At 34.3% G+C, this 24,893-nt stretch overlaps 2 protein-coding genes across 9 annotated transcripts in view; both read right to left on the bottom strand.

Annotated features, from left to right (window-relative positions):
* Nucleotides 1–8,470, bottom strand: part of LOC138133190 (uncharacterized) — a 30,251-nt gene extending 21,781 nt beyond the window's left edge. Inside the window, exons 1-2 of the mRNA XM_069050996.1 lie at nucleotides 8,198–8,470; nucleotides 8,069–8,143 (exon numbers count right to left, since the gene is read on the bottom strand). Of these exons, the coding sequence (XP_068907097.1) occupies nucleotides 8,069–8,143; nucleotides 8,198–8,245 (123 nt within the window). The 5' untranslated portion in view covers nucleotides 8,246–8,470. The remainder of the gene's footprint in view (nucleotides 1–8,068; nucleotides 8,144–8,197) is intronic.
* A 1,214-nt stretch (nucleotides 8,471–9,684) lies between these two features.
* LOC138133895 (anoctamin-1-like) lies at nucleotides 9,685–24,792 on the bottom strand. 8 transcript variants are annotated; one of them, XM_069051899.1, is made up of 9 exons: nucleotides 24,612–24,792; nucleotides 16,259–16,369; nucleotides 15,958–16,201; nucleotides 13,790–14,026; nucleotides 13,594–13,739; nucleotides 13,382–13,541; nucleotides 12,028–13,267; nucleotides 11,344–11,979; nucleotides 9,685–11,292 (listed from the first exon to the last, which is right to left on the bottom strand). In XM_069051899.1, the coding sequence occupies exons 3-9, from the start codon at nucleotides 16,186–16,188 to the stop codon at nucleotides 11,165–11,167; spliced, it is 2,778 nt and encodes a 925-aa protein (XP_068908000.1). In that variant the 5' UTR covers nucleotides 16,189–16,201; nucleotides 16,259–16,369; nucleotides 24,612–24,792; the 3' UTR covers nucleotides 9,685–11,164. The 8 variants fall into 8 exon arrangements, with proteins under 8 accessions (XP_068908000.1, XP_068908001.1, XP_068908002.1 ...); XM_069051900.1 differs by having other exon boundaries at nucleotides 24,723–24,742; XM_069051901.1 differs by lacking the exon at nucleotides 24,612–24,792 and adding an exon at nucleotides 24,108–24,126.
* Between the last annotated feature and the right edge of the window lie 101 nt (nucleotides 24,793–24,893).

Below are 24,893 nucleotides of genomic sequence, written 5' to 3'. Positions count from 1 at the left end.
GCCATAATGAGTTTGATATTGAATTATACATAATTAGCAAATCATTGACACAGTTTTCAGACAAATCCAATCCACTTAGGCAATTTACAAAGGAACAATTATTAATGAATCAGTGGCTCCGACCACAGTGGTTGGTGTGTTTTTGGTCGCAGATGACAGACCAATAAAGGGTCAGTTTTTACGCGATTTAGCAACAACTGAGTTAATATTACAAAATGCTTTGCTCAATATCTAGACCTTTCTCTAATTTTTTGTAATTCGACGATGATGTTTTGTAAAATTGTGAACGACACTGAACCACGCCACACTTTTTCGTCCCCGACCGAAACGTAATTTCCGAACATTTTTATTATCGATTATAAAATGATTAACAGTCGATTTTTCCCATTCCAGGCGTGTTTTTTTTAGTAGTCCGAGGTTGGTCGTGAAGAAACCGATTTGCAATTCAAATCGGCGAAGATGATCCGCGGAAGCGACGCCTTGAGCCGTTAATCTTTCCAAACTTTCGCAATTTTTCCACAACTTGTACGACAAGAGACATTTGCATGAGTCACTCCGACTCAATTATCTCCAATTCCAGGTGGAATTACATTTCCGATATTGATATCAAACTGTGACTTACTCATTAGTAAAATCATTGTATAATCGTGCTCGTATGGGCTTGAAGCTAGCCGGGGGCTCCCCCATTCATGTTTCCATTTAAATTAAGCGAACGAGGTGTGGTCAACCGGAAAGGATTTTAATTATGACTTAACTCGCATCTCTGGTGCAACACCGTCCTGACAAGCAATTTGTTTGAAATTTTATAAAGCCGAGGACCTGGTTGCGAAAGCGATGCTACATGTAAAACTAATCACTGGCATGTTCAAAATCGAAATGTCAAAATATGGTCATAAATATGGAAACGAATTTTTCGGTGATTTTTCGTTGGCGTGAGAATGCCAATAAAGTACTCGACCGCACCGTTGCAGACGATGTGTCAATAAAAAATTCTGAAATTGATAGAAAGCTGTCAATTGCGTTGGATTAGTAAATAAACGATCTGCATAAAAACGGTGTTCGATCACCGTGTCAACCATTGTCTGTCGATAGGGAAATTGGCCGACGACTTGTAGATTTGCATTATTATGTAAAAGTCCGTTTTCTGGCACTATCTGGAACGACCCAACCTTGCACCCGATAATTAGAGCGCTTTTATGGATGATAATTAGTGCCAGTGAATGTGATCCGCCTAGTTTACGTACACGCCGCTGATTTTTCGACTTTTCGTCTAATTATCTGTTACGGATTGGTCTTGTTATAATATGTGGTGCTACCGTTGATCGTGATTCATTACCTTCAGGTGCACAACGTAAGAAGGTGTGGCCACGATGTTAAAAAAGATTAGATAGCGAAAGTAATAATTGAATAAAAAAATGATGTTCTAGTTCGAGATTATGCGGATTTGTTTCCAAGACAAAAATATTAAACGGTTACATTTCATTATCGCGACAAACGCTTGCGTAACGACAATGCGGATTAATCCGTTTGTACTCAACAGAGCGCTAAGCGTCTTTTAAAATGGATTAGATCATATTACAGGAATCGATAGCCGTTATGAAGGTGCGGTAGGTACTCAATCACCAATTAAATATTTCGTAACGTCTGGGTCCCAGGTTAATTTTTATTAAATAGTGATGACAAATTTACAAGTGCTTGAGTAACGAGGTACAACAGCAGTGGCTACTAGCCAGCAGCACTATGCATAATTTTGTTGGATACATATCAACTGAACGAAAACTAATTAATTCGGAAGGTTAACAATTGCACAAAATATAGACATTGTCGCTGTTTCATTTATGGAGCTGTTCGAGGCTGAAATTTGATTTCTATTTCAAATTGTTGACACGTGAGCAAACGATCAGAGTCGAGGGGTACCAGATATGTTAACAAAGTGGTAGTTATAGAAATCTTTTTACGAATATACGAATATGGAGAATCAAGTAGAAGAAACTAATCAGAAGAACTAAAAATCTTACGTTTTTTAAACAGATGTAATTTACTGAAAAATAAACTAAAATAAAAAACAAAACAACATTGCAACCACAAATAGTCAACAAAAATAAATAAACTTGTCGAAGTAAAATATCTGTGGTACTTTTGATTTTATAAACAAATAGTGACTCATTAATTTACATAAACAACCACGAAGAGACCTTTAGGAAACTGTAGCCTACATATATAGCAAACTTTGTGGGTATTTATTAAATAGGTTATATTAATATGAGTTAAAATTTATAGCCAGTACATATTTTAAAATTTTGAGGATAATTATAATAAATCAACTGAAAAAAAATCCTTTTATGTGTCAATTTTTGTTATTTGAATTGGTACGTTTACAATACTTTTTATAAATAATTTCTCTCATTAGTGCAAGACTAAAGAAAAGTGTACCTAATTGAATTAAAAACGATCAAGTTTCATCAAAACTTCCTAACATCAGAAAAATGTAAAATATGCAATAAAAAGCATACCAAGGTAAAGTTTTAGAAATGAAAAAGTTTCTTGACAATATGAATGATTTAATTTACAATTTTACACATGTGTAAATAAAATTAAAGTGTTACAATAGTATATGTATTGTTATACGACAACATGTCTTGTGCAACGAGTGTAACATGCTATGTATTTTTTCTACTTCGGCTTCATTAATTTAATTCTTTTAAATATAAAATTATTATCTAGTGACTTTTATTTTAATGGAATTGGGTTGGTATTGACGAAGCAATGTCATTTCATTGAAAATTAAATTTTAAATGGTCTCCCAGATGTTGTTACAATAATAATTTACCCATCACATTCAATTATCACTAGAAACGATGCTATAAAATTGATCTTTGTGAAACTGTTTTCGGTGTCACAAAATGCTCATTGTGACACCGAAGTAGAAAAAAGACATTTTAGCAGTTTTCATCATTCTTGTCTTTCTGTCTGTTTGAATCGACTTAACTCAAGAACTAACAGATCGATATTCTTCAAACAAATTTTGCTAGAAAGGGAAAATTGCTGATTGTGATCTGCCCTTTGCTTCATTACGATATGACGTCAATGAACGTCATTAGGCCTGTTGCCGTTATGTCACCGCACGTCTTATGTTTTTTTTTTCAATTGTATTCCTAGGCATCACAAATTCATTTTTATTTTTACTTTTATTTTGTTATGGTCTATGGCAATGATTCTTCTTCTTTCACGAGGACTTGAAGAAATGTGATGAGCTTTTATTTACAATTATTTGTTTAAATCCTGAGTTTAGCCCAGGGTAGAGAATTAGACGAACCGTTGAAAAAATTCATGAGTATTTATTACATTTTTTGTAAGTAATCAACAATCTTTAAAAAATGTATTTATCACGTAAGAACGTAATTGAAAAAAAAAATTCAATTGATCACATTACCTAAACTGAGATGTGTAAGGTATGGGGACAGATGTCCGTACCATCGTAGGTTACATGACCATACCATCGTGGGTGATATGTCCAGTTTAGCAAAAAAATCTTTCTTCATTTTCCTATGCCTTTTTCCATGGTAAGTTTCAGTTTTATTTTGTTTCATTATTGCGTCCACCGCATAAGGTTACCACAAATATGTTTTTCTTCAAACGTCCGTAAATTATGACATTATCCTGCTGCATTGATAATGCTAAAGTGTCACTTCATTGTCATGGCATCTAACGAGCTCACGAGCGGCAGATAAAGTTATTATCTCCGCTGATGAGCGGCAAGTAAACTACCTAAATCATTTGAAATTCCTGCCTGGTTTCTTAACATGTCTCAAATAATTTGTTATGAAGGTTTGAAGAAAAAATAGTATATGTTATTCGGAGCAAAAATGGTTTTATGTGCTTTGGCTGGTTTGTCTGCCTCACTGGGTTCGGCAGCCAATCTACCAGCCGCAGCACATAAAACTTCATTTTTGCTCCTCATAACATAATATATTATTTTATTCTGTCCAGCTGCTATAGTATTTTATAGACTTTACGTTTGTATTTCATCGTCATCAGAAATATGTAATGTATTTATTCAAAAATCAAATTCTCTTAATAGGTACTGTTTTACCTTCATTCATGTTGCCATATGGACCATCCGTCCAGATTGTGCTGGATGTGATGACCAATATACACCATATGTTTGTCAGTGTGTTCTGTTTACGCTTATTTTACGACAAATATGTTGAAGTGACCATTTAAACAAAAAATTTACAAAGAAACATGAATTAAATTACTTAAATTCTTTGACAACTAGTGTCTAACATTTTCAGCAGTAGTTTGAAAATTTTATTGGGAATTACTCTATGTTTTGTTAATTTGAGGTTGAACTAATTAGATCTTTTCTGTAGAGTGTTACCCGTGGGTCGTTTGGGTGGTCTAAAACCACCCCCGCTCGTTCTTTTGCCACATTTGGTCCCAACTTTCTAAAAATAGTCGACGCCGGCCGGAAACGGCACGGCACTTCTCTACCTGATCTAAGAGGAGAAGGTTGTTTTTTTCCGTGCTCCTCTCCTTCTGCACAAAGGGCCTGACGGTCCGGGTAAACCGGCTGGATTGCGAAACGGCTATCTTCTTCGACGGGGTGCATTTGCTACTCCAGCGTTAAAACGGCATCGGTCAACAAATCTCGACACCGGCCCCGAAGATGGACTCGACAGTTCGACCGCTCCGGGGGGCCGGTGGTAACAAGAGATAGTAAAAAAAAAATAAAAATAATTTTTCCTGAAATTACCTTAAACAAAATGTGTAAGTATTTCAAGAACTTTGGTTGTACCTACTTAGTTTAAAATTTCATAATTTACTTCTTATTTTTCTTGAAAAAAATTGGATTCTTAGGAATACATATTGTATCACGCTGTAAGGAGATAAGAAGTGCAACTAGAAATTGCAGAAAAAATACATAGAAGGAAAAATGACGATTTTACACAAGAAAAGAGCACTTACATTGGATTTGAAGAGTTTTCGAAAAGGTTAAAGTAACGCTTTAAAATTTTATACAGGGTGTAACAGAAAAAAGTGCATTTATTTTAACTGGTAATAAGACTCATCTACTACTACAACTTTTCTAAATTTTTTTTTTTCGAAAACAAATTCTGAAGGGTTTTAAAAATGAATCTAAATTTACTGAAGATTTTTTTTCGGGAAAAAACATTACTGCAAAACATACTGATTGGTAAAAAACAATGAATGAAAAGTGCAATACGAAAGGAATTTAAAACATTAAGTTTTTACAATTCCTGTTTAAAAAAGTTTTCTGATTTTTAAAATTGCATTCAACGTGAACGGCACGTCAAAATAAAGGGGCGACAAATGGCAATTCAATTTAGCAAATTCCAAGAAACTTTATTTAGAAATATTGTTGTAATTGATGAGCCTACTATTACCAGTTAAAATAAATGCACTTTTTTCTGTTACACCCTGTATTCTGTATTACATAATAATGTTTAGTTCATATAAAACTTTTAACAGTAATGTTGAAAATAGGTATGCACAAAATTGAATTATTACGATGTTGACATATTCATATTAGATGAAGGGATTATAAGTAATAGAGGTAAATGGAATTGAGTATTCAATCTTTGTTACATTCTTAAGGTCCGAAATAATCGATTATAAAAGATATATATTTATAACAATAAAATCGATGTAAAACTATGAATAGCGTTTTGTCAAAAACCTCTTCGTGACAGGAAACAATAAATCTTGCATTTTCCAGTTCAGTGGATCAAAATTGTATAAAATCATTAATTTAGCACAAGCAATTATTATAAAGTTCAAATTCACGGACTAGTATTATACACATGTTTTCATAATGTACAGAAACAGGTAGAAAATAATTTAGAAAATTAATAGGTTCTGTGAAAAACGTAACAGTTATTAGAACATGTCTTTAAAATAAAATATTTATGACACATTTCGCTATTTACTACTTACGTAATGAAATTGTTATTTTAGCTACTAATGTTTATAATATTTTTGGTGGAATACATTTCACAAATTATTTCGCCACTTTTTTAAATTACATTTGGAGAATCGTAATGTTACCAATGTCATAACAGTCCTTGAAAAATGCTTTACTTAAGAAGCTAAATGAGCCACAACCATCCGTAGGAAATTAATTCAACACTGAAATTACGTGTATGTGGAAAAATTTCAATATCACAAAAATTTTGATTCTTTTACATGATTGCATAATTATAGAATAGTGGTCATTACTTAGATGCAACTAAAGCTGCAGTATAATGAATGAAAATGAATTTACATAATTGAATTTAAAACACGAACTTCGGCACCATTTTTTGCTTACCATTTAATTAAAGAAATAACAACCTAAGGATCGACAATTATTTTAAGGATGTACTTATTACTTAGAAATGTCACGTCAAAGAAGTTTGTCCAGGAAAATGTTCAGTTTCCGAAAAACTGAACTATGTAGGTATATTATGTATTTTATTTGATTTTTTTTTTCTAGACAAACAGTTGCTAACAAGCGTTAGATAACCTAATATCACAAATAATTCTCTTTTACAATGACCCACTTACAAGTTTTGCAACTTATTTTTTGATCCTCGGCTCCATAGGTACTAAGCTGCTACAATTCCTCATTATTCACAATAGGAGTTATTTGTCAAAAAAATTATTAATTATGTTGAAAAAAGTGAAAGTGGTGTCGGATTTAGTGACCTAAACTTCGCCTACAAAGATTTCCTTAAATTGAACAACAATAAAACATTTAATTTAACCTAAACACAATAACACGTGGAGTAAACTTTTCCTTTTTAATACAATGCGGAGATAAAGGTGACACATGCTATTTTTGCATAAATATGAAGATAACCCCGACAAAAAATTCCCATGTGGCATTTGTTAAAAATGACAAATTAAGATTAGATCAAATTAACCACCGTTATTTCTCGACCTCGACAATTCTTTTAACTTTCTGATTATTTTATTGATGTGAGCACTAATTAAGGACGTAGGATTTCCTGCAAAAAGCCCAACAGTTCGATTATTTGTTTGTAAATATTTAACCAAAAGTTAATTAATAAGCAATACATAGGTAGTTCGTTCCCTGTTTTTGTCGGAAAATTCCGTTTCTATGGAAATGTGACGTTTCACCGACAAACGAAAGCGAAGAAAATGATTTTCAGTAATTGACCCGGAAGTTGCGTTTATGATAATTGAATCAACATGCAACACTTTTTGACCATAATAACCCTGTACATTAGTAACAAAGTGAAAATGTCAGTTAACAGCTACTACGTGCGACAATTGCATGTTCTTTCTACCTGAAAAAAACCAAGCACGTTTTCAAAGTGAATTTCTAAAACTGCAATAATTCATAGTTATTTGCAACAATTGTCATGGATTTCGATATTCGAAGGAAACCGATGTGTCAAAAGTGAATATTATACGCTCAATGGAGACGTCCCAGTGTACAATAATTATTTTATAAAATGTATAAAAAGAAAAATGAAGATACGAATTAATAGTATTCAAACGACCATCGTCAAGTGCATCTACCAAAAATGAGAATCATCGTGAGTGTTTCTGTTTGATTTTAATTACTTCATTGAAAATGTTCGTTTCAGGCTTTGCTGATAATTGCCGGATTGTTGCTGATAATGAAAAGAACAGAAGCTACTTTTCACAAAAAATTCAAGCACAAATTCCAATCGGCGCCCATCGCACACGAAGCAGTCCACTTCGACCCTCTACCAATTCACAGTAGTTACAACGCGTATTCGCATTTTCCGTTCAACTACTTTGGTGGTTTCAGCGGTCATGAATTTTGGTAGACTTATTACTTTTTTCCATAAAAATAAAGTGTAAAATTAACCCGACTTTTATCATTATTTTCTTTGTGTCGCAGCGTAAAACAAAGAGAAAGCGAATTAATAAGGAATTCAATTTGCGATATTTACCAATTCATCCGGTCTCTCAGGAAATACCGCGTCAATTTTTATAAATCGTGCAATTACCAGTTGCAATATTTCGATCGGTGCAATAATTAATTCCTTTTTTAATCCAACAATGCACGTACCTTTTCTCTCAACTTTTCATTTCTCAGGTATTGTTGCAGCAACACTATGCACACGGATAGGTTGTGATCGGTCTCCTAAAAAACGCAAGCGGCTGTTAGAACATTTGGATTTTTTGCGCAAAACTATACTTTTAGTTTTTCTAACAAAACACAGAGCTTCTCTTCAATTGTAGCCATTCTTGTTAACTGTCGCGTGTCATCCTGATATTGATTATTTCATAAATTAGATTCATAAGCTCAACATGCGATCTCAAAACATTTCGGTCACGGAATACGAAATCTGCCATCAAAGAGTATTGAACCCGTTCAAATTATTTATTGAAAAAAAAAAAACAATATTGCAACAAACGGACCTGTGGTGCCAATAAATGGAACCAAAATACTTTTATTTTGATTATTAGAGGCTTATGTAATTTATAATGAAGTAATATTTAAAACATGTTTAAATGGTTTCACACATTTTCAAGATTTTGATACCCTGTTAGGTGTGGTCACAAAAAATCATATTTGCCGAAGGCTCAGGCTGAGTCCTCACTTTTATATAACTTTAAAACACAAACTTTTGAATAATCAGTTTCGCCTAGATTTTCGCAAAAATTCCACAATCTACAAATGTTTACATAGATTCACGTACTCCTACTGCGTGATAGAACACGGAACCTAAAAACTTAAATTAGTTAAAAATATTGGGTGCTAAGAGTGAATTAATTCAGTAATGATGATATCTTAACTAAGTATGAATGAATGTTTCATCAAATTGAGGCCAATAAATAAAAAATGAAGAGAAGAACTTTCAAGTCTTGTGTAAACGTTTACTATATGAAATAAATACAGAAAAATACCACATCATACGTTTTTGTTTTTAATTTGAAATAATTTTTTGTATTTTATTATCACCTAGGGAAACACTGCCTATTTTTTCTCCTGAGTTATGCAACCACTCTCATGTTTAACACATGTGTATAAATAGTTGCCTATCGTACACTTTCTTTTAATTTCATGTGATAAGGAGCCCGAGAGAATTAAAAGTGTAACCGACAATACATTTACAAAGTTAATGTGGACATTTGTTTTTTTGACTTAAAAAACATTAAACATAGTTAGCTGTGCAGTTTCGTAAATTTTGACATAAGAGTTTTTGGGAAAATGTTTATTGTCTGCATAAACGCGCAACGTCTGAAGCATTTTTATTACATTCGCCATAAATCAGGATCATGTCTGTTTTCTCATCGTTCGAATACATTTTAATCGAAGTCTAAATTTTAACTTTTTCGTAAATCTCAGTTGTGACAAATAAAATTATTGGAAACAAAGCATCATGTCATTTTAAAACTATGCGATATTTAAAATAGTCATGTTAACTTTGGAAATGTATTGCGGGTTGCGTTTTCAATTGTGAATCTGTAACAGCGAAAACGCTTGGAGCCTGGTCATAATTGGTGATTTTGAAACGCTCTGTATTCCTTTGAAAACTTCCTTTGCATTTGTTACAAACTCATTTCGTTTAAGATAGAAGATAGAACAAAGTCAGGAATGGTTGCCTTTAAAAATCAGTTTCAACACTGAACCATTCCCAAAAATGGACTTGTGTTGTGTGCTTGAAAGAAAACAACATATAACTCGAATATTTTATTAACAAAGCATAAAATACATAAAAAGCCAGTTATTCATCAAATCCATGCACCACGTATAAAATATCAATATATTTTCACTTATCTCAATTCATTACCTAAATTATTGGGCACCAAAATTATTTTATAGACTAGAAAAATAACGGTACCTATAAACGTGATGTTCATAGTGATATCTTGAACTTAATTTAATTAAGTCCAATCGGTTATTAAAGCGACATAAATTAACTAAATAGATTCCTAATAACGAACAAATTAATAAATAAATACACCATAAAGCCGTAAAATCGCTATAATAAATTACAAAATGTATGTGGAGCATAATATGGATGGAAATTATTTTCATTAAAGAAAATTATACTGTGTTGTAAGTGATAACATAAATGGTAAATAAATGACATTAAGGTCAATCTCTCACGGCAAGTACTATTATTAAAATACTAACTTATTAACTTAATGTTAAGGTATAATAAATAAAAAAAAATTATCACATGCTTTTACGTCAAGACAACCCGTTAAAATAAATGCATATACCCAAGATACTGTACACGTTTAGTGTTAATCCGTTAATAGATCATTAGTAATGTAAATTATTAGTGAACAACGGATATGTGACTAATAAAATATCAATATTGGTCCTAATTTAATACTTTGTCACTTACCTTGACTAAACCGTTTTAGAAAAATATACTTAAATATTAATTCAACTATTCAATAAAATTTGTTATAACATGGTAATTGAACGATTCTGAGATTTTGTTAACAATTGTTAGTAGATTTGTCAATGTATTAAAACATTTATCCCCCATAATACCAAAAAATTTGAAAAGGAACATCGATCACGATTTTGATCTCAACTGATGGAGAACTCGTTAGAGCCAAGTAATATTTACCTCAAACTCGCTGACGTGACCCAAACGTCTTGAAACAGTATTTTTCTACGTAGAACTAATATGTATAAAATTTTGATACCTAACACAACACAGAAATTATTATTATAAGAGGACATTTTGTTTTGATTATATGTATTGCAAACTTTAAAAAACTAGAACAAATAAATTGGCATTACTGAAATGTCAAAATGTCGATCGTTGCTGATGTCAGAGACGTCAATGTTTTTGGTTTCGCAGCGTTTCAAAAGTTTAAAAACTACTTGGGGTTTAAGAAATCACAATTTTAGGACTTAGAATTAATTTTATCACAACAATAGAAACGGCAAGATTTCCTACTTAAAACGAATCAGTGGGGCCCACCGATATGAGTATTATAAATCCCGAACTATAGTAATTTAGAGCCGAAAGGCTTGATTTTGGTATTACGAAGGTTGATAAGTATACAAGCCCAGCATTAGAAGGCAAGTATAAAGGCCTCAAAAGCTATATACCTAAAACTGAAAGGGAGATGTCCACGTCACCATCTCCTTGGTCCAAATTTATATACAACTAACGAAATAGATTAACATGTGCTAAGAATTTTCCACGTCTTGATACATTGTGCTTCTGTTACTTGACGTATTCGCTATATCTGGATGGAAGCCCCCATTCGTATCGTAATACAGCGTCTCACCCGAAATGACAGAATCGCGATTTTTATCTACAAATTACGGTTTAGAGGTGGCGAGGGCGCTCAGAAAAACTGACTTACTTTTAGGTTTGAGCCGAGCTCTTTCGTTCTCCTTTTCAATGATCTTTTCGTTAGTCATGTACGCTTCCCGCTTAATCTGATCGTTCAGTTTTCTAGGAATATCGGGGATCGTCCATTCTACTGCGGTCACGACGAAAGTGACCACGTTCTGGTAGGCAACGATAAACGCCAACCGCGCCGCTAAAATGTGCCAGTAGATCAAGGGGCGCTTGTACTTTAATGATGCGTCCGTAACGTTCGGAGGATTGCGGTACTCGGAGTACCGACAAATGGAGACGTTGTACTTTGAATTTTCGGGGGCCGTTCCGTTCTTGAAATCCGCCGTGTCAAAGTAGGCCAGGCTGTCTTCGAGAAAGCCTTCGTCGGTGTCGTTCAGACTCATATAAACTAACTTAGGTATAAAATGCGAGGAAAATGCTATTATGAAAGCGTTGGAAACGACCGAAATCCGACCGAGGACGGCCAAAATGGGGTACCAAACGCCGATGTTTTTACCGCGATGAGGTACAGGCCTTCGGTAGTATTTGATGAACTTCTTCGCATCCAAGCGCATCTCTAGGATGTTGTTTATCAAGGCGAAAAGCGGGGCCAAGGGAAATGCAGTCACGAAGATGGTCACGAATCCGTACTGAAGAACTAACAAAAAGCTCAACAACAAAGTTAAATCAACACAAGAGCACCTACCCATCTCCAGGTATTCGGAAAACAAGCTCTGGGCCGGCATATCTAACAACTTGTAGTCCTCAGTCCACTGGTTGCAACTGATTATGATCTCTTCTTCAGGAGAGGCGTTCTTAATTCCCATTTTGATTCTCACAGAATTGTACATTTTTGTTAATAAAGGCAAAACATTTTCTGTTACCGCGTTGATGGCTTGCTTGCCGACCATAATGATAGCTAGTTGAAGGGTGAGTTCCATCAAACACCCTCCCGGGTTGCACTCTTCTTGACGGAACCCGAAAATTCGATTGTACTTAGCCGGGTACCCCACGAATTTACCCTTCAAGAAACCGATGTAGAAAATCGATGAGTAAAAATTGACGAACTGGAACATGTAGATCTTGAGGGCCAAGCTGTCGTCGTACTCGGTTTGAGTCCTTTGTAGTTCCATCTCGGTAAGCCACACTGCCAACTTGTTGTAGAGTACGTTTAAGATCATGATGCAAATCAAATTTATGATTCCTGCAGTTATCGGTAAGATGTAGATGCTGTAGACGAACTTGTCGTCGTAGAGAATCTCCGAAGTAACAAGAGACATTCTGTATATAACTACACCGAACACCACAAACAACGCGACGAAAACCCAAACAAGTGCCAACGCAAAACTCAGAATGATCGACGGCAGCCTAACTTTCCAGAAAGACACCGCCGGTTCGTCCAGATTCGTCACAACGTTCAACTTTTTCTTTTTGGCGTCGGCTAAGCGTATGAGGAATTCGGGTCTCGGCGGTTCAGCTTCCACATCAAACCCTGTCAGGCCCCATCGGTGTGTGATGGCAGCACTGTACCGCTTCCACAGTTCCAGGTACAAAATCGACCAGAACGACATGAAAACGGCGAAGAAAATCGTAGCAGGGTTGTCGACGAAATGCTGAATTTTGCCGTACAAACAGCCTTCACTTAATTTCCAGTAATCGCAGAATTTATCACATCTCGGACACATTACGATATCTAGATTACAAATATCTTGACTTATGGTATCGGAGTTTAGAGTCAACGCGCCGTAGACTAGGCACAAAACCCCCACGATGGAGGCTGGAATCAGCATGTGGGTGTAGAAACCCAACCAGGTGAAATACAAGGCGAAGGTGACGCCGAAGTAGTCTTTGATATCGTCGATGGGTTGGTATTTAACGCACTTTTTGACTTGGGCCCAATGTTTCAGGAGGAGATGGCGTTTTGACGTCTTCTCGTGCAAGTCGCCCTACAAGAACAATCAAAGTAACTAATAAAGTCACATCTTGAGCCTGCCCAGTCACAAAAATAATGCACCCACCTTTCAAACAGATGGCATGTCACTATCTTATGCTACACTTACGTCATGCAAGGGATACGCAGCCTTGTAGATCCCCTCAGAAATCAGTCTGTTAATTCCTTTTTCTTGGTCGTCATCTCCAAATTTTTCTCTTTCTAATATATAGGAAGCTATAGTGGTGCGGACTCCTTCGTCGAAGAAATGTGGAGAGTCCACGTCAAATCTACGAGTACATGTTGTTGAACCAAACGTCAAAGGCAGCATGGAAGACTTACAAATAATTTTTCTCTCTACTGAATTCGGCAGTCAATTTGTACTTCTTTGGAGGAAACAATTTAGGATCTAATCTCACTCGAAAACAGTCCAGAATTTTATTAATCGTGGAGTAAAACAAATTCGTGTTTTGGGGTTCATCTCCATCCTGTATTTGACAAATTGTAAGTATGCTAGAGGATGTTAGTGTCCACTCACGTATTTAATGGGTAGTCTTAATTTTAAAACTTCGGCATATTGGCACAAAACCTCCTGCGGAACGTGAATTTTGACGAAGTGTATTCGTTGGTTCTCTTCTTTCTCTAAAATTACACCTATGGCTTCGAGGTTCTCCTCGAACGTATTTCTTTTGTCAACATCGTCCGGCTTGCCTTCTTTATCGTAAGCCAAGACAAAATCGACGCGGTATTCGCCGTTCGTAAAATAGCGCCATTGCTGTAACCGTATTAATTGAGCAAAAAATGAAAATAATTATTGTTTCCATCACGTCCACTTTAGTGACTGACGCGGTAATAAAATATGTTTGATATCTCAAACATCATAAAAACGTGGGATCCGGACTTTTGACGTAATAGAAACGAGACAATAGTACAAGACAATAAGAATTTAAAATGAAGCTGGTAAGAAATCGAATCGATTGTTTAAATAGCTAGGAAAATCGGTATTGTTACCTCTTTCATTGTGTGCAGGCTGGAAACTTACACTGCCCACATCTCTGAACTAAAACAGTTTCCAGATAACCGTTCCGCTGATAAGGTGTACTTAACTTGTACAACCAGCAATTTAGCCTTCACGTATTATACTAATAATTTATTACAAAAATGCCAGATTTTTATCGAGCTCATATACAAGATAACGTGATAAATAGTTTAATTAAAACAAAGATCACCTTTGTAGCACGTACTCAAATTATCCAATACTGTGACGACCATGTGCAAGAATTTGTCTTGAGTATCACTGATTATCACTATTATTTTAAACCACATGATCATTAGTAAAACAAGCATCGCGAATCACATGACTCATAATATACACAAGCAACAATGGTTTTTTTTATCACATGGTATAAAGCAAAGGACTAATATGTAGCAAAATTACGGCAGGCATGAAAAATGAACATGCTTTATTACAATGTCTACCAACCTGAACGATGCTGTAGGAACATTGGTCCATCGAAAACGTGATAGCTCACTTGGTTTAAAATTAAAAAAAATAACAACCGAGCATTTTTTGCTATCGTTATCGACGACGTTTGCAAAAATGGGAAAGTACAAAAATTTGCACTAAAGCGCATACACTGACAGGGACAGGTATCGTGCGTTACGATACGATAAAATATTTGACTTAAAAGGTTTCACAGAGCGAGAATTCACTGATTTTAAAGATGAACAAAATTTGGGCGACTTTATTTTTTTTTATTATCTATTACTTTAAGATTGAGCTTAAGTTTAAGTGCATTTATAATGTTGACAAAGTTTTATAAATAACTCTAGACCGTTAGCCGAAAAGTAGTCCAGACTAGTGTACATTCGAGAAACAAAGTTTGTATACAGAGTGCATCGACACTACAAATGAAATTGGACGTCATCACCAAATGGCAAATAGCATTCCGCTTGTTGTAATGTTTTCAATAAACAATGCAGAATTCTTTTACGTTTGGTTTCTTTTCTTTTATTGCTGAAAGTTTCGTAGGTGAGACAACAGTAAAAAAACAAAGTCGCTCAAATTTTATTTCCGATATATCTGACCTTCAGATAATTTTTCTGGAAGTGATAAATATTTAAATAACCACTGGTCTGAATCAAGAAAATTTACACGCTCTAATTCATTCCAAATTAATTGCTCGAATGTTGTAAAATATTTTGTTAAAACTTCACATAACTTCGTATAGACAAAATATTATGAAAAATGTAATTGAACTATTTATATGTTGTTCTTATTCTGCCTGACCTGGATTTAATTTTTGGATAAATTCCACGGGGCAAGGATGAACAAAAGTACCAGAACAGCATAAAACGGTAAACTCCAACTTTTAGTTAATTAAATGATAGCGTCCTGCCACATTGTGGAGATATTATGTTAATGAGTACCTGTATTTTAGCCGGTGACATCAGAACGTTAAGTAACCTTGCAAGTTCGCGATACAGAAATTGATAAGCGCCGCCACAACTGATAGAAAATTAAACAGCCCAAAAGTTGATTAAGATTTATTAGGTAATTTCTCTTCGAGTAGAAATGTGTCTTGACCCGACCCAAACCGGCAAACCCAATGCAGTGTTGAAATAAGGTAAACAGTATTATTCATGCATCAGATTAAAGATGGTGCTTGTAAAAATCGAATTATTAAAAAAAAATAGACACAATACCCTATCTCTCCACTGCTTGTACGTCTTAACATCTCTATTTCTAGACACCTTAATATGTGAATTGCCCTCCTCTGCACTATCCAGCCGTGTCAATTCCATATTTTCTAAATCGATAGCCGAGTGATAAACCGTGTTTCTCGATAAACTGAGATAATCTCTGTTGTCAAATCTTCTTCGGCTAACCCCAGAACTTACTGAGACCGTATCGAAAAATTCGTCATCGTCGTCCATCACGGGCAGCTACCTAAAAATAAATACTGTAAACGAAAAGTTGCATCATAACGAATGTATGTGTAATAACGTTGATTCAAGGAGAACTTCGATAATGACTGGTGTTCTTCACGGGTTTTGTCGAAGGATCAGGCGCGTGTTTCTGGGCGGGGGAAAGGCGAAAAGTTCATTTTCTATCTACCTATAAGAGGGTAATATCTGTATTGGGGCCCGCTTGCAACAACAATTTATTGTACAAAAATGTTAACATGTGTGTGCGACCACGCTCATCGATCCGTGATCGATGAATTCGGTGAAATAATGTAGGTGTACGGTCGCTTTTAATTAACTAACGTTAGTTGATTGATTCCGTAATGTAAATGACGAATAATTGCTAACCGGTAAGAGATGTGTGTAGTGTGTATGTAACAAGCGTTGGATGTATACATAATAAAACATTTTAAAAGCGGTGTCTACATTAAGCCAGTGGTGCATAGTGCTTGCCAAGCCACCGTAACAATTGTATCCATTCAAAGTCTAACTTCCGTGGAAAATGAGCGCAATGCAAATGTTATATTTTTGCGTAAGTGGAAACGAACAGTTAGATACGCAGAAAATGGCGAAGATGACCAAAAATGTCTCAGCCGAACAGTTTCCTCAGTTGCAAAGGGATAAATCAACAAATGACTAATGAAGATGCTAATATGTAACATTAATTGACGATGTCTAATAAAAACATTTATTGGGGCGTATTCTGTAATTGCTCCGCTAAATTTTACAGCCCGTTAAATTAAGTTGTCATAGTAATGACCAATCAGGGCTTGAAATTTTAAATTTTAAAGGACGCTAAAATTTTAACGCCCCTTTAAAAATTACAGAATACGCCCCATTAGCTGTTTATTTTTGGAAAGACTAGTGAAGTGTGAATGTATATACTCGTACATATAAATAAAAAATAAACACTCCATCTACAAGTAACCATTACATGTAACGGGTGTTTTTTAAAGTTTGGCGTCGAAGTTGGCGTTGAAGAGTCGATTGTGAACGGACAACGGGTCACGGATTAGCTGATTAAATCTTACGCTTTTACACGTGTGGTGCGTTCTTAATCGACTTTCCAACGCCAACTGCGACGCCAGATTTTACTTTTGAAAATAAGAAAACATTTCAGTTATTTAATACATTAAACAGACTTTTGAAAATATCCGATATTTATATGCATACCAAAGTACTAAAAAAATATATAATTATTTATAACATATTATGTAGGTATAATGTAATATTCATAGGGCGATTTCACCAACGCCAGTTAAAGTTAACTGTAGGTTAAATTACTTCGTTACATTAGTTATCCATTATTATAACAATTTTTTCGTATATTTGAACCTGTAGTTAAATTTAACTCACGTTGGTGAAACCGCCCCATAATAATATACAATTACATGCAATTTAATACGTTTAAAGTAATGAATGAGGAATTAGATTTTGATAAGAAAAATAAACTACAACAAAAAAGCAGATCTTTCCACTCTCCAGAACCGCAGAAACACAGAGTACCTAATTAATGTATGTTCTTTACTTTTTTTAGTGAGTTAAAACCCTCTGTCAGATTTTGAACGACGCCTAAATTATCCTAATTATCCTAAATTATCTATTCTAGATTCTAGATACTTGTAGTAGTTTTCCATTATTTAGATGTTACAAATTCTCATCCGGCTTTGGAATTTGAAAGATCTTATTCTCCTCAAGGACCCAACATTGCGTCGGACATTTTAATTAGATCTAAGTGAATCACACAACATATTTCGTCTCCTGTTAGCTGATAAAGTTCATTAACATAAATAAATATACGTAATTCTACATCTCTACAGTCACAGTAAGACCTGCAGAATTTATTTTCACTAGTGTTGGAACATTCGTTACTTTAAAGATAACCTAAACAAGAATTTCGTTTTTAAATTTTACAAAGGCAAAGTAATTTTTTCTTCGTCGGTATTCCCTATTTAATTTATTTCACATATAGTCTAAATTTGTCTGATTTAACTGACGCAAATTTACTTATTACAGTTGCCTTCTTTGACCCCCAGAAGCATTCACTCGATGGCGACTGTGATATATGGACATGTTGAATTAAAAAATATCACAATTAGTAAGAACTAGATCATGTTAGTGCCTCTCACTGGCGGTTAAAATGGTGTTGTTAAAAATGTTTGTCCTAGTTAAAAAACACTTTTTTCTACAACCGTCAAAAAAACGTGACATTTTTGCATCCTTATCAAGTCGCAAAGTTTCTAATTTTTTCACGTGTTAAAAAAAAAACGATTTTTTTTTCACCTGTGAAATAGTTATTTATTTAACGAGTTCGTGTGCCTTTAAAACGCTCGTTCAACTCGCGTTTTAATCTGGCCCACTCATACCAAAAAAGGTCCAATTTCACAAGAATGAGTTGAATACAACGTTCTTTTGTTCGACGACCCCCTTAAAGGCTTCAAATGGCTTAAAATCTTTAAAATTAACTTGACGTTTCGTTTTGACAAGTTGTCACATTTATCAAAATCCGTTCACATAGGAGAAAATTCTCAAATTCTGACAGTGTCGAACAAAAAACACTCATTTTCCGCACTTAATACAAAAATAGCTATTTCGGTGTTTTATAGATTTATTTTTATTAAATAAATTAGCCAAATTACCAAAATCCACTGTATTTGCACAAATTTACCACAAGGAACACCAGTCTCGTTTTTTTTTAAAACTGGGCGGGGCATCGGTCACGCGAAGGCGAGAAATCGCGACTTCTAATTAATTAAAATTGGCGATATTTTATAAACCTAACTAATTAGTAATTACATAATGATCAGGTATACATATGTATTTGAGTTTAAAAAAAAAAATTTCTACAACCGTCAAAAAAACGCCACATTTATGCATCGTTATCAAGTCACAAAGTATGTCATTTTTTGATAGATCAAAAATAGTTGTCAAAAAGTTTCTTTGGATGTTTTAATATTTTTTTTCATCGTAAAAACAGTGAAAAGTAGTATATTGTGATACAAGTTTATAAGGAAGCCTTTAAAGCACGCGCGACGAGTTTAAGAGCACTTACTTTAAAGACCCTTATAAACGTTTTTATTTATACATGCCCTACAATCTGAAAATTATAACAAAAAAAGTAAATTGAAATACCTTTTCCGAAGTAATCTGTGTCATTAATCGTTGATATAGAAATGGTCAATTGTTGTTGTTTCGTTGTTATTACAAATTTTCTATAAATGTCTATTTATCATTGTTCAAAATGTAGGTAAAATTGTTGTTACCTAAGCAACCCTTAAAGCTTTAGTGTTTTAAAGGCCGTTTTTCGCACGCATTTTAGTGTCAAAAACAGGGATTATATGATTCAGGTACATATAATAAAAAAATATTAAAACACCCAAGGAAAATTTTACAAAAATTCGTAACCAAGTGACCAGTGGAAGCGTATGTCTGATCGTTTTGTAACGGGTGACTATTAAAATTTTCACTTAGGGTTGGCTATGGATCATTCTTTGTTTTCCGTTGCACCTTAAGCTTGTTTGACACGATACTAAATTTTTGAGAAAATTTACTAGTAAATGAGAGAGGACCAATGAACGATCAGGATCTGACAAAGACAGACTATGATCCTGATCGTTCATTGGTCCTGTCGAGGGTCTCTCTCATTTTCTAACAAGTTTGACATTTCAATAAATGTTTTTTCTCTTAATTTGGTTATGTTTCAATTGTACTGACTGACATTTGTCGTTCGTTCTTGCGTGTGTCTAAAGTAACAGAAAAAATAAAAACTCGTTCAAAGCCAACTCCAAGTGAAAATTTTAATAGTCACCCGTTATATAGTAAGTATGAATTTTATTAGCAAAGGTTTAAAAAGCGGTTGCAGAAAAAAATAGTGTTTGTATTTCGTGCCCAAGATGATTGTTTTGTTGGCGCATTCGAATGCGTTTGAAGTCTCGACCTAACGGTCTCGACCAAAAACTCTTATTCTTAAAAATTAAAAATTCTTATGCGCCAACAAAAAACAATCATTTTGCACACTTAATACAAAAATAAGGGCGTAACAGTTTTGTTAGTTTTCTGACATTAACTGTTAATTTACCTATAAAGTTTTTACACTAAACGAATCTATACCTGCTAGCGCATCAAACCCTGGTGTCACAATTACAAATTTTGACTTGGTTGGCTAAATAATTTGCTTTTTTATTTAAACGCAAACCAGACGCGTGATTTATGGCAAAATGGTATTATTTGCCAACAAAAGGATCATTCACTAGTAGCCGACCGTTTTGAAGCCTCATATTTACAGCTTTTCCATAAAATGGACAGTTCCTATTGTCACCTAAATTTACGACAGAAGTAGCAAGTCATAAATAAAGATGATTTTCAAAGTTAAAATGTAAAATTGCGTTTAACTGAAAAATCGTTTTTTTCCGCTGATTTCGTAAATTTTCGACAATTTTATTTAATTAGAAGTCGCAATTTCTCGCTTGCGCGTAACCAATGCCCCACCCGGTATAAGACATTCTTTTTACTTCCATGTTCGGCGAGAAAATGGAAATATGGTGATAGATAGAATAGAGACTCAGATTGTGATTGTTCTACCCTACAAAAATAAAGAACAGTGGTTTTTCGCATAGCGGCTGTCTGTCTAGAGTCTAGACGATTATTTTTGCAAAGATACACCGGTTTGATTTTTTTTTTTTTTTTTGAAAATATTTAAGTCAATAAGTATTCCAGACTTATTTATTCATTTTGATGTTAATCGGATCAATGTTTTTGAAAATATACGCAATTTTGCTCTTACTTATACAACGCGATAATTTTTTTTTGGTAAAGTCGAGTATGGAGCAACGTTCGGATGTCTTCTCTTAAATTTAATTTTGTTGCATCTTGCGAAGAAATTCAGGCACATTTTCCCGCAAAAGCACCCGACCATTCTTATGAGAACGTTTGCCAAGTTATAAGGAAAACTGTTATTAACTATTTAGAGAAAACGGAAGTGTTGAACGAAAAAAACTGGTAGAGGAGAACCAAACAAAACAAGAGAAAAATAACAGAAGCAACTCCATCTATTTTGTATCGCACCGCAACAATTTGCTTTCTGATTCAACTAAAATTTTTCATATTAAATATTACATATTTATTTGGAAAACATTTCATTTTCTACCTATGAGAATTAATGTGTCTGAGTAAATTTCTCCAACACCCACGACCAAACATGAATGAAAAACTAACAGTGAAAATTACTCCAGATATAATTACTGAATATATCAAACTGACCCTGACATTTACGCTTTTATATCTCATAATAACAATAATAGTCGTTTACGACATAAGTATCGTAAACTGTCATACAAAATGGGAAAATTGTCGGACGAAGTCGTAAGCCGAGTTGGACAATCCATCAGGTATCGTAATTTGAAGTTACGATACGAACATCTACAACCTTTTATTTGCTCTCTATTACTATCGTAAGAAATAATTAGTAAATGAGAAAAAAATATATTAAGCGAGCCAAATTAGTAGGTTGCATATTATATTTGTTATTTTGTCACGCTTCTGTCACCATTACGAAAAAACAGTTCAAGAAAGAATTTCTGCGGACATCGAAGATTATCGCAAACGCGACTGTTGCAACTTTAACACCTGCGGCGTCACGAGAAAAGTACAAAAAATTTAGATTACACTTTACCAGGGCAGGGCCGGATTGCAGCGATGGTCCACTTATATATAAAACCTCGGTCTAAAATGTAGAATATACCTGGAAAGGTGATGGCCCGATTGCGGCGGTGGTATTTAGCATTCGGGTAAAAAAATTATCATAATCTTCTTATCTTTTCTTCCAAAATTTTGCAGGCTTAAAGCTTGTGCAATCCATCACTTTTTAATAAAGCTTTTCAATTTTCGTCTACATAGATTCTTGCATTGCAGCTCTTCACAGTTCACACCTTGTTTAGTAGCATTTTTTCAGGGTATTTAAAAAACTCTAAAACCTTTACCACCTTTACTAAATATCACTTCTCCATTTGCGTTGTTAACTAATAGAATTACATCTCCCTTCCAAAAAGATGCCGACCGGCGAATGTACCTTTTCGGGTACAATTTCAAATCGGCCGCAAAACGGCCATTCATGTACAGGGTCAGTATGACCATCGCCGCAATCCGACCATACAGCTTTACCACACTTGGACGGCACAGCATATCATTACGATATTCAAATCAATGTTATAAAGTTTGACATTATATTGGGTGATTCAAAATGATTGTGGCCGAGTATGGCAACTATGTACGAAAATTTATGTGGCAACTATGTGAATGGGGTAGAGTTGACATTTTTATGACATTTCATAAGCGTGCATTTGATTTTTTCAATTCCATTACACATTGATTTGACAACTTACAAAATTGTGCGACTATGAACTGTCAAGGAAATGTCAACTCTACCCTCCCCACACAGTTGCCACATAAATTTTCGTACATAGTTGCCATACTTGGCCACAATCATTTTGAATCACCCAATATATCAACAGTACAGTAGATAATACTGCATTCAGCTACAAGGTTGGTAAGTAAAAAAAAACTGAGGAAAAATTTGAAATTGTCTGACATAACAGCATTAGTACTGTTATATTTCATAACTTTTTTTTTATGGAAACTAGCCAAGTTTTGTAAGTGTAACTTACATGATCTATCAACTAGGAAGCACTTGAAAAAACACAATCCCGCGAAAGTCACTTTAAGCCCATCCTTCATTGGTATTAATAATTCGAACTGTGATTTTCCACGTAATACATCATAAATAAACTACCTATTTCATAATAAATACAGTGTTAATTTTTACTTCTTTCCAAAAAGTAATCAAATGAACAGTAAACCTAAACATGCATACAGGACACTTTTGGAGGATAGTCACTTTCTATAATTAAAAAATCTATTACATATTTTTAGATTGATATTATTAAAGCACGCTTAATGCAAAATAAAAAGTTCACTTATTTTATTTATTTATTTTTGGTTTAAGTCATACCGAATACATTAACGCACACACATTCAGCTATACTTCCACCAGTCTTTGTTAACTAATGATTGCAGTGAGAACTATATTATGTACTCGTATTTAACAAATATGTTTTAGCGAAGTCGGTCTACTCTACAAACTTGTTTGATTATTGTTTTAATTTAATATCTCCCCAATGACATCTGTAAAAACATACAAACTTGTTATCAGTTTTATGGCTCACTAAATAAAATTCCCGAAAAAACTACACATGTCCATGACTTAACAAATGTTCAGATATACATGTAGTTGATTATCTAAAATTACCTACTTAAGTACATACATAACGGCGTGCTACTGCAGCGAACTTACTTTTTAGTTTACTTTTGTATATTTATCAACCACCGCTGCAAATAAACGTTAAAAAACAATTGTCATTCCTACTTGTCGCGAAGTACCTATGCAAAATAAACAGTGAAATGTTTCGTGCTAAAGTAAATTCCAACTGGTTTCCAACAAGTTTCCACAATTATGCTCGACAACGTTCCATTTATAAATATTTAATTGATGCACTTTTACCCAGTACGATGCCAGCATCAAATGTAACGTTGTATTAGTTATTAGTGTTATTAGTTACTCTTTATTTATGTATAAACAATTATCTAATAGCCATAAAACTATTTCCACAAATTATCGGCATTAATTTACAATGTTACGAATCGGAACTCGTGCAAATAAGTAGCATAAAAAGAACATAACGCTGATAACGTGTTCAACTGAAAACATTCATGTTTTACAAGTGGAGCAACGATTCGTTTCCAAACAAGATATTAAATTCATACCGGCAAAACAGATTCAAATTTAATCAGACCAGATGTAATTTTACTTCCTGCAATTTGTACGATCGCAGTACCTGTGTAATTGTCGCTTTTTAATTCGCAAATATCAACAATAACTTCCACAACGTGAACGAATGTAAACAACGATGTAATACACTTTGCACACACAAGCGCGTCAAGCCACCAAATACGAATTAGGCATTACGAATATTTACCCGTTTACCTCTCCCCTTAGTAAAAGTAATTAATGCTAATTTAACGGTCCCAGCGCAGTCACAACTTTTTCCCTAAATCCATCCTTTATAAGTTTACAATTTATATTAATCTCGGACATTAATACCGGCATTCGGCATTGATAATTTTTATAATTGACCGACCTATTAATTGAAGCGGATACGTGGAATATGTTACATATTGTCAGCGACTGTTTAATCGGAATTAGTTTGTCAGTAAATAAATTCGTGTTTTGACGATTTATCTATCTATAATGATGAGTCAAATATATCCAAAAAATTATGCTAAATTATGATTTGCAGGTCAAGGCAATGAAAATTTGTTAAAATAAAAAATGATTGTACCGTTCTCCCATGGGTGCTAAGTGCTAAAATATGCAGCTCATGCATAGTTGTGACGTTACGTGCTATCAGTATAATCACTACATGTTATCCTTATCACTTATCACAGAGCACCTGCATATCAACACTCGTTGCCTTATCTAACCACACTTTGCTGTAACAACCGAATTCTGTATTGTACGCATCTGGACTACAACGCGCAAGTCTCCAAGACGAACACGTAATCCTCAGCACATGCATACTTGGAATACCTATACTTACCTGTTCTTGAGGACTTCGCTCCTA

This window comes from Tenebrio molitor, chromosome 6, assembly GCF_963966145.1.
Source record: "Tenebrio molitor chromosome 6, icTenMoli1.1, whole genome shotgun sequence".
Classification (NCBI taxonomy): domain Eukaryota; kingdom Metazoa; phylum Arthropoda; class Insecta; order Coleoptera; family Tenebrionidae; genus Tenebrio; species Tenebrio molitor.
This window is presented reverse-complemented; position numbering and strand designations above follow the sequence as displayed.